The 14,615-nt window shown below is 43.2% G+C and overlaps 1 protein-coding gene across 2 annotated transcripts in view; it reads right to left on the bottom strand.

The window, feature by feature from the left end:
* The window catches only part of PLCH2 (phospholipase C eta 2), a 303,870-nt gene that overhangs the window by 134,323 nt on the left and 154,932 nt on the right, over nucleotides 1-14,615 (bottom strand). For both annotated transcript variants that reach the window (XM_039509130.1, XM_039509129.1), the window contains one exon: nucleotides 5,900-5,955. In XM_039509130.1, the coding sequence (XP_039365064.1) occupies nucleotides 5,900-5,921 (22 nt within the window). In that variant the 5' untranslated portion in view covers nucleotides 5,922-5,955. The remainder of the gene's footprint in view (nucleotides 1-5,899; nucleotides 5,956-14,615) is intronic.

Genomic DNA, 14,615 nt, shown 5'->3' on the forward strand with positions numbered 1-14,615 from the left:
GTTCTTATGCCATTCTCCACGAGACTGCAGGAAGTCTCCCCAGGAGCCTGGCTTCCCAAGTCCTCCCTTTTCTTAATTTGAATGCTACACGTTAAAATATCCCTGCTCCTTCCCACCCCCAATACTGCTGGGGTCTCCAGTTCCTGAGGGAAAGAGGTAAAAAGCATGGCAGGATTTTATATAGGGATTAGACATTTATATAAATGATAAAAGAACCCCATCACCCCCGGTTAGCCTGGCTAGGATATGCAGGCCTGTTCCAACAGAGAGACTCCCATAGATTTTAGTGGTTTTGGATTAGGGACTAAATTCATAAACTCTCCTGGTGCAAAGCACTAGCCAACCTGGCTTCCCAGGGGTAGAGAGAAACTTGCTCCAAAGGCATGTTATTACAACTCCCTCTGGACTGGAGCATCGAGAACTGGCCACAGTTGGAGTCAAGGATAGATAGAGCATGTATTTGACCAGTTCCTGTGCTCCGATGGAAAACGAGTGAGACCTTACCTATCACTAGGAGACAGTGGCAAGAGCTGTTAAGGTAATCGGCTGCAAACCCAAGGCATATCCAGGTGTCTTAGGAAGAAAAGAAATGCGCTTTTAACTTTTGCTCTGACTTCCTTGTTTTTGTGGATTTATGTCACATCAGATTTTTTTGGTGTATTGCTGCTCAAATATTGGCGTTTTCCTTCAGATTAGCCCTTTGGAGCTATGAATATTAATGTTTTTACTTAATGAGCCAACAATTCATCAAACCGATACAGAGCGGTACTGATCTCTCTTCTAAAAAGTGCAGAGAAATGTGTAGATCTGCATTTGTCTCCTTCTGGGGATAGTATTTTTCTATTAGCCTCATGGGAAACACTACATTTAATTAATGCAATCAATGATATTCTGAAATAAAACTATCAACCCACTGAGAGACCTCAGGCCCCTGCAAATTAATTGTATGCATTAATTTTAAGTGAATTTAGCACTTGTGAATAGTACACTGGTTGAAAATTTCCTTGCAAAACATTTTTTTAACCACAATGAATATTTCCACTTAAGATTTTTTCTTGGTCAAAATTTTCTGGTTTTATAACCAAAAATCCCTCCGAAATCCAAAAGAGTTTTAGGAGAACAATTCCGTTTTTGCTAAAAATGTCTGACTTACAAAAAACAATCATTTTAACCAACCTCCCCCCCCCTTTTTTTGTTTTAACTGAAAATGGCTTTTCAAAAAATAATAATTCCACAGGCAATTTTTTTTTAATTTCCTCCCAAAATTAAGTGACAGTCTTGGACCAGCTCCAGGGAACAGAGCTGAAGACTTCTGCCATAGAACTGGTGTAGTGGAAAAGATACCCAGCCAACTAGCCCCTCCTGGTGTACTTCAGCCTGCTATCAAAGGACCACCATTGGAGTTGGTCATTTCAGTCTCCATATCCATTCTCTTCTGGGCCTCACTTGCTGAGTATGCCAGCAAGAAAACCAATTGCAAAGTGGACACCAGTCCACATGGAACACCCAGTTCATGCCACACCAGCCACAAAACAACTTTCCAATGAAACAACACTTGATCACTGCTGACCTGGTTAGGGCGATTATCAATGGCCTGAGACTCCCTAGAAGTTTCTGTGTCAAACACATTTCTTCAGATGCAGAATATGTATAAATCATGGATTCAGTGTTTACCTCTCATGGCTCATAATTTTTAACTGAATACTAATGGACAGTTCACTGTTCTAGTTTCCTGCATTCTTGGCAACCATAACACATTAGATTTATCGCTTTGGAACCTGGTTGTGTTACAGGCCCATCAAGCAGAATTTATGGCTTTTTTATATGCTGTATATTTTTTAATTGGGTGAATCTCATGCTCATAAACATGAATGACTGATAGCAGTAGCTTAAACCGGCCATGGTGCAGGCAGGCACTCTGCTGGCTTCCTCCAGATACTTCTGCTAGCACAGCTCAGTCCTTCTACTCTAAACCCCACTGCTCTGCTGGGTTCCCAGATCTACAAATGCACCTCAGTCCTGCCTGCCTCCATGGCTGCTGTCCCATAACTGGCCTTAGGGTCCTCCCAAGCTTAGGGCTGCCCTGTACCAAGTAGAATCTGCAGGAGCTTCAGGAAGACATCTACAGCCTGCTCAGTCTGATGTGGGTGTTTGGGAGACTGTCAACCGAGTGGGACTTCATGTTACTTTTTACTCCAGGAACTGGGAGGGATTCAATAGCTGTGATCAGGGTGCTGGACTGGGGAGTTATAAGGAAGAGGATGCTGGGAGCATTGGACTCCAAAAAGCATGAGATTAGACTCAGGAAATGGCTAGGACTGACCTTTCTCATGGCTCTGCCAACAACCCCTCCGGCCTCACTTGCAATTTCCTTGCTTTTCCAGGTCCCACGTGTCTCCTGAGCTGAGGGCCACCTGGGCTGAACTGAGTGGTGGTTTCATGCTGTGCACAAATGTCCAGACAAGCCCATTTCCATCTGGGAGCATTACCTGCAGGTCCTCCCGGAGAGGAACATTTTTTAACATTTTGATCAAACGCTTTTGAAAACCAGCTATCCATCAATTTCTTATTTATTTCTTTATCACAAAAATATTACACTTTTGAGAAGCCAGAATCTGCGGCTCTTGGGAATCGATCACAGGTCTTTTTGTAATAATTTGGCTTAAGGATACAACTGTACTTTATCCTGCCTTTAGCAGCAATCATCTATTGTATTCCCAAAGCGGAAATGTTAACAAAATTATATGAGATATGATGGATGTGGTAGAAAAGGTGAATTCTGGTTCTTCCCACTGTAGCTCAAACCGATAACAAATAAAGCAGTAGCCCTCCGCATCTGACATTTGCGAGTTCAAGTCCCACCACTGTCTCAATGGCTGCAAGTCAATAAAGCTCACTGCAGAATATTTATGAGGCTGGGATGCAGTAGTTAGAGTATTCACAGAGGAGGGAAAACAATTGCTTCTGGGCTCTTAAGGGAAAAGTCTTCCTATTTTTTGCAAGGTCCCCCAATAACCCCTTCAGTTTGAAGCTTAGCTGTCAGGCAGACATTCCCCTCAGGTCTGCGGGAGCAGAAGATAGGCAGCTAGTTGCAGCTTGGAGAGAGTCGTTGTGGGCTGAGCTGTGAAAGTAGGCTCCTTGGGAATAACACTTAGCCAGAGATCCAGATTTTACAGAATTGCTGAACTTCCTTGGTTCCAGCACATCCGGTCACAGGCTTACGTTGCTCCCCATCAGATGGAATCATTAGATTTGCACAGGCCAACGCTAATTACAGCTCTCATGCTCTCTCCAGGCAAGAAGAGCTTTCTCTCCTCGCAGCCTGCACCTTTCCCAGGGCAGGGAGCGCGCTCTCTCTCACATTCTCCCGGAGCAGAGAGCTCTCCCTTTCTTATTGCAGCCGGCACACTCTCCCAGGGCAGCGGGTAGCATAGGCTGTGCCTCCCCAAATACCAGGCATGGCCCTGCCCATGCTCCACCCCAGCTCCCCCATCCTGCTTCCCATTCCGGGACTGGGGGGGCTGCAGCTGTGCACCGCCCGCTCCCCCGGCGCTCTGGGACTGGGGCAGGGGGGTGCTATCCTGCGGGGGGCAGAAGGGGCAGAGCTGAGGGCTAGTCTCCCCCAGTCAGCGGGAGCGCTCTCTCTCTCTCGTTGCAGCCTCCTCTCTAGAAGCTGAAATGTTGTTTCCACGGTACTTGTATCTCCTGCTGGCCTAGGGAGACAGAGATGGGCCCAAGGAATCCAATCCAGGTGTCTCAAGAGCAATGGCCACAGGGACTTGAGCCTGCCTATGTTAAAGCTTTCTCCTTGCTAAAGGAGAGCGGTGCGGGGAGGAGCTCCTGGCTCCCTGCAGCGCTTAATGCAGGGAAGAATGTAGACTTTGGTAACTGCAAACTCATCTCCCATTCTTCACAAGCAAACACAAGAATGGTACTTGCTGCACGGAAATTCGCTCTGAAACATTTATTTATGTATGTAAAAATGAAGGAGAGAAATGTGCACACCTCTTTGAACTTCAGGCCACAAGTACAGTGCAATGTGTGTGTGTTCTTGGGTACTAACAAATCATCAGTTGATAAGATGCCATGAGGGGAAAGGGGAAAAGAGAACAGTTGTGCACTGATTCTGTGTGGCAACCTAGCCTCCAAAAATAATCACCTTGATTTTTTCGACTGCTCACTGCGAGCCTTTCAAAGGACCTTTGCAAAGAGCAGAGCAGGAGAAATGTTTGATAAGGGGGCTTGTACGCTATAAAGCAGTCTCGGGTAAGCCAACTTAATTCAAAGCCATGTGAGTCGGTTGAGCTAGGAAGCAAACTCCTTTCTCCCTGCTTTAATCAACTCAGAGTAAAGTAAGTACAAACAGCAACAATGGTGACAAGAAAATCCTTGTAAAGAAATTCTCTCTGAAAATCAAAGCTGTAAGCACACGAAAAATCAAGATATCCCATAATATTAACCTGTAACACGCTGATAATTCAACCAGAACATGCTGAAATCTGGGTATTCCTGTGCTGCAATCCCACCTCCACAAGCACCAATTATTTCAAAATCAAAACTCCTTTGAAACTAAGAGCAACAAAAGTGCTGAGTTTGGCATATTTAAAGGGAACAACTACTGCTAGCTGCTGATTTATTAAAGGAACAACAAACACATCCTCCTCTCCCCCACCCCGCTGATGTCAAAGTGGTGTAATGTGGTCAGCCAACCAATGCTTGACAATAACTGGTCCTCTGGCATGCTGTGACTGATGCCTGACACTAATTACCATCATCTCACTGTCGCCTTGTGCTCCCCCGCCTGATGGTTATCTCTTGTCATATACCTAGGGCTTGTCTGTACATGAAAATTAATCTGGAATAAGGGAGGGTATGAATTTAAAGTGGATTAACTATTCCTGATTAACTCCATGTGTGGAAGCTGTTATTCTGGAGTAAGAGCGCCTTATTCTGAATTTGCTTAATCCTTTTCCATAGTAGATGTAGATCCACTTCTGGCATTAATTGTGCAAATATGCACTCTCCCAGCTCTACTAAAAGTAATATTACTTGGCACTTTTCCTTCAAGGACCTGAACACACTTTACAAATATGAATTACCCCAAGTGAGGGTATCATCCTCATAGCGATGTGCCCAGGGTCACATGTGTAGTCAATAGCAAAGCCAGAAACAGAAGCCCATGCTCTAAGCATATATGGAGTGTCCCGTCTCAAGGGTGCACCTATGTGTGTGAGTGGATTCCCTCTAGACAGAACCTTGAGTCTGAATGAAGACTTTTAAGTGCCTGTTAAACCTTTTCAAGGGTTTCTGCATTTGATGTAATTAAGGTTTTACTCATATCTGGTAACTTTCTTCAGAATCTGGCATTTTTGTCGATGATTAACCTTTAAAAAAAAATCCTTTATTTTATAAAACTCCTCTGGGTAGATCTGCAGCATGTAGCCAGGTTCAGCATGGACAGCATTCTTGTTCACATTAATCATGTTCGACAGGCCCATCAAGACTAAACCGACTCTATAAATAGCCCATTTCACAGCTTTATGCACTGCCTGATTCCTCATATTAATAACCCTCCACTAGATTCTGTCATAAGCATCAGTTACACTCGCTTTCTCTGTGATTCTGTGCTCATCCCTCCTCCACTGTGTTCATTCACAAGGCTATAAAATACAGGCTCAAAGGGCAGCACTGATTGTATTACTCACTCTTGATTTATAGCCCATCTGATGGCAGACAGAGAGGCCTATATCAGAGTCTTCTAAAGTCTTTCCTTGGCATTCAAAATGTCCCCCCACTAAAAGACAAGACCTCTGAAGTCCCATCAGATGGTTTATACACTTTGTGTTACCAGTGGTTAGAGCAGGAGAGTGGGCGTTTTATTTCCAGAGCTGGCACTCACCTTGCAAGGTGAACTCAGCCATTTCACTCGTCTTCTCTGGGCCTCCGTTTCTCCATCTGTAATAAGATGTAGCATTCCGGTGACACACACCAGGGCTCACCCCTGCTTGGAACCCTGGGCATGTGCTCATACAGCTAGCTGGCACCGGGGTCCGTGCTGCCATAACCTCACTAGCTAGATAAAGCTAGTGTGAGTATGCCTCCCTGAACTGCAATCACCCCTCCCACTGCAGTGTAGCCAAACCCTCAGTCTCTAGGTCTGTCGACCCAGGACCTTTCATCCACACTGGATGTATCTGCTTAGAAACCACAGGCAATGGTGTCTTTCTGTTCAGCAGGAACTTGAGCCTTGGATCAAGTCTGTTTTCTGTATCTGGCCTATGCTTGATGCTTCCAAGGAAACCAAGACCACACCCACTCATGCACATTGCTATGTTATAACTGGAAAAAGACAAGTTCCTTCCTGACCCCTGAGATTGGCTTCACTATCTTAGGGCTCAATCACATAAGGTCCTGAGCATTCTGTCCTCAATCCAGCAAAGCACTTACGCATATGCTTAACACTATGCATCCGAAGAAGTGAGCTGTGGCCCACGAAAGCTTATGCTGAAATAAATCTGTTAGTCTCTAAGGTGCCACAAGTACTCCTGTTCACTATGCATGTGAGTAGTTTCAATGCCCTCATAGTACTTAGCACATTTATTATGATCATATACTCATATTACCATAGCACTGAGACTCAAATGAGGTCAGGGCTCATTGCATTACAAATAATAGGACATCACTGACCCAAGCATCTTACAGTCTAAATAGACAACAAAGGGCAGGATGGGAAACAGGCACAGAGAGGCAAAGTGACTTGTTTAAGGTAACAGGGCAGCTTAATGGCAAAGACAGGATTAGAACTAATCTAGTCTCCTGACTAGACCAAACTGCCTCCCAAGGATGTCAGTCAGGGGCTACCCTAGGGACTGTCTTCTCATTGCAATAACTAGAAATGGAATTATTGCTCATAAAACATTTTCCTGTTCACTCCAGTTGGGTTTTTAATTTACTACTGATTCCTCTTTTATTAGCACAAAGCTCTGCAAAGCCAAGAGAAAATTATCAACATTCATTTTGCAAAACAGCTCCCTGCCACCAGCAACAAATAAAAATAGTGAAATAATAAAGAAACAACAACAGTAGCACAGCCAAATTCAGTGCTGATGCACACCCTGTGTAAGCCAGCTATAGCAGTGGTTCTCAAACTTTTGCATTGGTGACCCCTTTCACACAGCAAGCTTCTGAGTGCAACCCTCCTTATAAATTAAAAACACATTTTTTATACTTAACTCTATTATAAAAGCTGGAGGAGAAGCAAGGTTTGGGGTGAAGGCTGACAGCTCGTGACCCTCCATGTAATAACCTCATGACTCCCTGAGGGGTCATGACCCCCAGTTTGAGAACCCCCTGAACTAGAGTCAGCACAGATTCAGCCCATGATATTTATACCAGAAATGAACTCTCAAAGCCTAGGTGTTGTATAGAAACCCTGACTTGGCAGCCAGCATCTTGCTCTTTATCAATACAAGTCAATCCTGTGGGCCAGACAGATGTAGCTATGGTGAATAATTCAGACTCCTTGGTGATGCAATTTGACAGGACTTTCCAGATCATCTGGTTCAATCCTGTAAATCTAGCAAGTTATCAAAGGGGTCCCTTACAGCCCAATCATCTGTGATTTATGGGAAGCCTCAAAAGGGTCAGAGATCTGGTTCAGGTCAGCATCCAGGGGTCTGGATGCTTCTATGAACTATCCAGACATGAAAGGCTCATGGGCAGAGCTGTGTGAATAACGGAGTCTTTAGTTTGACAGAAATTCCAAAAACGAACTTTAAAAAAGAGTTCTGGGTTGAGCCAAATTTTCTGGCAAATCGAAAAGTTGAAGAAAAGAATGGTTTCAGTTCAAATTAAATGTTTCATTTAGATTCCGACCATTTTAAAGTGTTTTGGATTAGTTTTGTACAAAATCAAATGAAATTCTGAAATGAAGAGTAATTTTAAACCAAAAAATCACATTTCATTTTGAAAATGTCAAACAAAGAAACATTTCCACTTTGTCAGAATTTGTTTGTTTTCCTTTTCTTTTTTAACTGAAACTATTTGGCAAAACAGACACGGATTTGTGAAATGTTCTGGTGTTACCAAATCTGCATTTTTCCCTGAAAAAAAGATTCAGCCAAAAACCTTTGCTCAGCTCTACTCCTGGGAGCCTAAGTTTTCCGCACCTTCCTGCTTGTGTCTAGAGCAGAAATACATGAAAACAGCATTTCTCATTTCTACCTACACTTCCCATCTCAGCCAGAAAAAAGCCTAACAAAGTGACAGAACATCTACTATCTGTTCAGGCTTAGTCTGAGTTTTTGATGAAGGTCCCAGTTGGTTTTTATTTCATCTGTACTCATTCATTCATCTGCAGTCCAGAGAGAACTGAGACTCCCCAGGATAGCTGTCTGCATGGTGCCTTGTGATAGAAGATTGGTCAAAAATTCAGAGGAGGCCTGCAGCTAATTGGCTACAGGAAGCAATGTGGAATCTGGGCTGGAGATTTTCTTTGATTGCCTGTAGGATATGAAAGCTCCATGAAGCCTTCACTAGAGGAGGAAAAGCTCAATGCCAAAGGAGAAATTTGTCCCTTGCTAATACAATCCTGCTCATGGTTTCAGATGGGAGCAAAGCACAAAACACAGTTTCATTCACTATTTCATTATATATTATTCCCCAGCCAAAACTTGACTCATAAAGGTACAAGTCCACAAGTGATGAATTCCATCGTTCTGTATACCTGTTCTGGTATTATTATTGATTTATTTGCATTGCAGTGGAACCTAAAGGTATGTCTAGATGGCAACCAGAAATGCATGGCAGTGAGTATCAGAGCCTGGGTCCACACATTCAAGCTTGCACGGCTCAAGTTAAGGTTATAAAAATAGCTGTGTGGAGCTTCGGGCTCAGACTGGCGCTCAGAACCTGAAGCCCACCCCCTCCCTAGGCTTCAGAGCCCAAGTTCCAGTCTGAGCCCAAACATCTACACAGGTATTTTTAGTGCCGTAGTGTGAGCCCTGCAAGCCTGATTCTGTAGGCTCTGAGACTCGCTGCCGTGGGGTTCTGCTAACCATGTAGACGTATCCTAAGAGCCCCAGTCATGGACAAGGATCCTGTGGTGCTAAGCAGGGTAGAAACACAAAGCAAACAATGGTGCCTGCCACAAAGAACTTACAATCTAAGTGTAAGAGTAGAGAAAACAGGTGGACAGACAGACAGAGGTGGTGGAGCACAAGGAAACAATGAGGCAATATGGATCAGTATGAACGGCAGTGGTTTCATCACACCAGTTCCTAACCATTATCATTTTTTTTGTCGGCATCACAGTAAAGGAGACTTGTAAGAGGGATGTGAAAACGGACAAGGCAGTAGCTCTGCAGATGCTTATTGGGAGCTCATTCTAAGCGTGAAGGGGAGCACGGGAGACAGCACAACGGTGTGGGTTTGAGAATGTAACAAGTGGGCGACGGAGGCTGGGATGACTGGCTGATTGGAGGCAGGGTCAACAACTCGATAGCAGATGAGAAATGATAGGTGGGATGAAGATATACCGAGAGGGGCCCTGAACAGGAAGACACGTAGTTTGTGTCTGATGTGATGGAGAAGGAGGAGCCACACAGTGTATAGCCATCAAGAGAAGGGTGATATGGTTAAAGCAATGAGCTATGGATATGATCTTTGCAGCAGCATTCTGAATGACCTGAACAGGGCAAGATTGCATTTGTCAAGGCCAGACAGAAGGATGGTGCAGTAGTTGAGGTGTGAGATAATGAGAGGCTGGACACATGTTTTAGCTGTGTGGATGTGTAGCATGGTAGTGCCTAGGGGCTCCGGCCCCATGGTGGTAGGCACTGTAGAAACAAATTACAGAGACAGTCTCTGCCTTGAAGAACTTACAATCTACACATAAAACTATAGGCAACAGGTGGATAGAATAGATAGAGGAAGCACATATAGCACGCCCTTCCCCATGGTCTCTGAGCTGAGAACACCACCACAGGCAAGTTGTAACTATAAGAAATTTAATATGTGCATATAAAAAAGGCAACTGAAATCAGCCAAGAGTGCGTTTCTTGTAAAGGAGGATATAGCACGCCATGTGTTAGGTCCTAATCCTTTGAGGTGCTGAGCACCCTCGTCTTCCATTGAAGCCAGTGGGAGCTGTGGTAATGTTATTTGATGTTTCGTTTGAAACAGGTCTGAATGGCTGAGGAACAGCAAGCTCTGAAACATGTAACCAGAGACTGGAACCGAAGGTAAACTTTACTCTCCCACAATGACTCCGCCAGCATCTTAGAGTGGACAGAAAGACTCACAAGGAGCTCTCCGCAAGCTCAAATATACGAATGGAAATAAGGAAACCAGCAAGTGAGCTGATGGGTCAATTGTTTAACTTCTGAGCAACATCTGAGCACGGCCCTGAAACAGGAGGCGGTAAGTTGAGCAGACGTCCTTTATCAGATCAAGGTCCATTTTGGAACACAACGTCTTGGGCCCTGATAGATAGAGCCCTGCAAATCTGCGGATATGTGCTTTATATCCATGGACCATGTTTGGAGATCACGGATGGATGTGGATATCCACGGACCATGTTTGTGGATCGCGGATCAGATGCAGATACCAATTTTGTATCCGCGCAGGGCTCTAATAATAGAACGTTCTCCGGCCATCTCTGTTTTATATCTCAAGCTGCTGACTGAATGTTAAAGACTCCACCCATCACATGAAATGACTCTGACTCTCATAAACTCTTATACTCGCTTTACCAGTTGATTTCCCTGAAAGAACTTCCCCTGGATGTGGATCCTTTTCCTCATTAGACCGGAAAACCAGAGCTGGGGATTGTTAATTAGCAATGGGAAGACTGGCTGGGACACAATCAAAATTGATCTTGAACCTTCCCCAGAACGTGTACCTAACTCTTCCTGATGTTTTAAAAAGTTGAGTAAACTTGGAAAAATCTCTGTGTGGTCTCTGCACTAGCTGGCTTGGGCTGGTATAGGAAGTGGAAATGCTAAACTCTCATGAAAGAGGCTATTTTTCCAGTACTGCCAACTGGCCTGTAACTTGTAGTTGCCAGAAATCCCCTGAGAGCCTCAGGATCCTCTTATGGGAGTTGTGACCTGAATTCAAGACCAAAGAGATCCAGAGAAATCTGGGCAATTATTCAGACTCTGGGATTTGAAACAAACCTCCACATTCTTTGAGGTCGACCCATCCTCATCATTCAGTGCTTGGGGCATGATTCTCTGTCATTTACATCAGTAATTCTGGAGTAACTCCCTTGTTATAAAGAAGAGTGAGATCAGAATCAGATCCTTGAGCTTAGCTCAAGGGCCGTGATGTGATCTAATCTCAGAAGAAATTTGTCCAGAATGTCAGTTTCCTGGGAAGCTTGTATCCTATTCCCCACCACTCAGTCTCAGGGAACATACTAACCATAAAGGGTTTGCATGGCCTAATGGAGTCTAAAATCCTTTGGGATCTAAAAATCTTTTTAAATGTAAAGAGCTAAGAGTTGCATTATTAAATTAATTTAGTTACAGTTTAAGAGGTCTGAGAAGAATAGCTAGAGGGTTTTAAAGCTCCTGGAAGGAAATGGTGCATATATCACAGCAACAAGGATCTCTCCTATTCTTTCATATCCTACTAAAGATAATGACTGATCTTGATTTACACCAAAGACAGTAAAATTTCTCCACTGAGAAATCCTGATTTACAGTCCTAAAGCTAGACAAAGATTCCCAGCAGCTACTGTACATTATTATGAGTGACAGTACATTCCTCCTCTCAAAAGCAGGACATTTATCATTTCCTTTCCTTCCAGTGCTAAAGACTTCTACTTAAATGGGCCAAATTAAACAAACCAAAGGGAGAAAAGATAGTTTGCCCTGAATGTCTGATTCTTCCTTCATCTAATCCAGCAGTTTATGTGCAATGAATCAAGCAGTCACACAATGATCTCCCCAGCTAAGTCTTGATTACCGATAGATCTGGGAGAGAATAAGGCAAATATCCTTTTTGACAAGAATTCGCTTTGCGATGCTCATACCCATTTTGTGCATGTTTCCCATAGATATTCACGCAATAAAAGTAGTCAGAAAGCGAATTTCAAGCTTACATATGTGAACATTCACAGAAACCAAACATGGAATTTATACATAGGAGAATCTGTGTTGGAAGTGCTTGCCTGCTCATCCAATCAGGGAGCAGTACACATTGACTTATCTGGCCAATCAAAATTAAGCAACCCAGCAGGAATGTAAAGTATCTGTGACCAATCCCTGGAGAAGAAAATCAGAAAAGATATTTGTTGATTAAATTGGACAGAGAAATACATTTAACAGCATTGCCATCTGTGAAGATAAAAGGAGGCTAAATCTGAAGAAATAATTATTTTCAGGCTATTTGCTTAGCTTATGGGATGCTGTATAACACAGACGGTGAAGTTTTGCTGTCAATCATCTTTAAAAATCAGACTCCCCTATAAAGGGTAAAAATCTTGAATGAGCAGCATTCATGTGTATTCGATTGCTGTACGGTTATAGTTATAGTTCACTGTCCTCTACAAACAAAGTCCAATTTGCTCACAACAATAACAAAAGAAAAAAACAGCACAAGAAGAAGTTCATTTCAGCTAGAATTTTTTACTAACTTTGATTCATGAACTCTAGCTGTTGCAGAGCCACTGAAATCCAGGTAGAGTCCAAAGGCCAAGTTCTGAGCTCAGTTATACAAATTCTCAAATCACCCCGGTGAACAAAGACAAGCACCAGTTGTAGGCACCACTTAAAACCTATTTTGCAAGCTTAAATATATGGAGATATACCTATCTCATAGAACTGGAAAGGACCCTGAAAGGTCATTGAGTCCAGCCCCCTGCCTTCACTAGCAGGACCAAGTACTGATTTTATCCCAGATCCCTAAGTGGACCCCTCAAGGATTCAACTCACAACCCGGGGTTTAGCAGGCCCATGCTCAAACCACTGAGCTATCCCACGCCAAACTTAAGCGGGGAATTATTTGGTGTATTATCCCCTCTGAATAGGGATGAATTTCACCCAGGTAATCTGGCTTGGCTGTGTTTCTCTTTAATAAATTCAGTGTAATGTATTCAGAGGGCTCCTCCTCCCTCTTTCTCAACACTGTTTCCCTCAGCCCTCTCCCCACTTTGTTGTTTTATGAATAAAGTAATTTCCCCCCTATTTCGTTCCTCCATAATGCAGGATATATAATCTTTCAAAATTGCATTTTATCTCCTTATCCATTGCCTGGCAAACTGCTTGATTCAATACATGTATTATTAATAAGGAAAGTCAGCTTTTTTTGAGGCAATAAATATACTGATAATATGTTTAAAGCAGGGAGTGGAGTGTAAATAGTACAGCTAATGTGTGTAGAAATGTAGATTTATGTTAAATTATCTCCCAGAGGCCCACAAAGGGTCGAGATTCTGAGAATTATCCCTTATATGCTGCTTAGGGACGTCATTAAATGAGAAACACACCAATTTGTTGTGCTTTTGGTATTAACTTGTGCTTTCTCCTTTTTTAACCGTTCTACAAATTTTAGACTACAAATTATAGTAGCTATCTTCCATAGATGTTATACACAAAACAGTTATGTTAAAAGAATATTAAGCTTGCAAAGTCAAGCCCTGTAAAGTTAGGGAATGTCAGAAATAAGGTTGTCTGCGTAATCTTAATTCAACCCTCTTGTGCATATGAATTACTATACAGTCTTTAACTACAGGATCATGTATTATTTTTTCCAGGCCTCCTGCCTCATTCAGTGCACAGAATGGATGGTGCTCACTTAATGAGAACCTATGTAATATTTTGTTTTCTCCTTTTTGTTCAATGTGGGGCCTTATGCCTTATTTACTACACATTGTTTAAACCGTACTACGAAGCGTTACAAAGGTCCTCAATGGCTTTTCTATGGCACTCAGCACTATGATGTCTCAGTGCTTCATAAACATTAACTTCCCTTCCCAGCACCCCAGTGAGGTAAGGGGGAGCTATTTTACAGATGGGGATCTGTGGCACAGAGAGTGCTTTAGGTGCCCAATTGAGACCTGATTTTTCAGAGTCCTTATCATTATACAGCACTTTATTTGTTCCAAGCACAGCTCCCACGGCCTTCACTTGCAGCTGTGAGTACTCGGCAATCAGACCACAAGTCACAAACCCAGAAAATGAGGAACACAGTTAGTGGCCCCCTGCGAAAAGTCTGGTTTAAGCAGTTTTCCCAGCATCATACAGGAAAACTGTGACAGAGGCAGGGATAGAATCCTGTTCTCCATTCAGCTGCCTTAGCCATGAGACTATCCTTTCTCCTCCTGCAGTCCCTGCGACATACCACTTCCTCCGACTTCTACAAGAAACAAAGCTGGGGTCCTCCACACAACAGTCTCCTTAACTACACAGTCCTGATTCATTCCCAGAGCAGGTCCATTCTGTGCACTGACTGAGGCAGTGGACAAAATAGTATGGGATCATATAATTAAAGACTATCATAACGCATGCACACAAGAGGTGCGAATTAAGTTTGCTCAGACAATCTTAATTCTGGCATTTCAGAGATTTTAGTTTCTAACATCTAGGTCTCTGTTGAGCATGTGCAAACTG

Source organism: Mauremys reevesii, linkage group 21 (assembly GCF_016161935.1).
Source record: "Mauremys reevesii isolate NIE-2019 linkage group 21, ASM1616193v1, whole genome shotgun sequence".
Taxonomy (NCBI): Eukaryota; Metazoa; Chordata; order Testudines; family Geoemydidae; genus Mauremys; species Mauremys reevesii.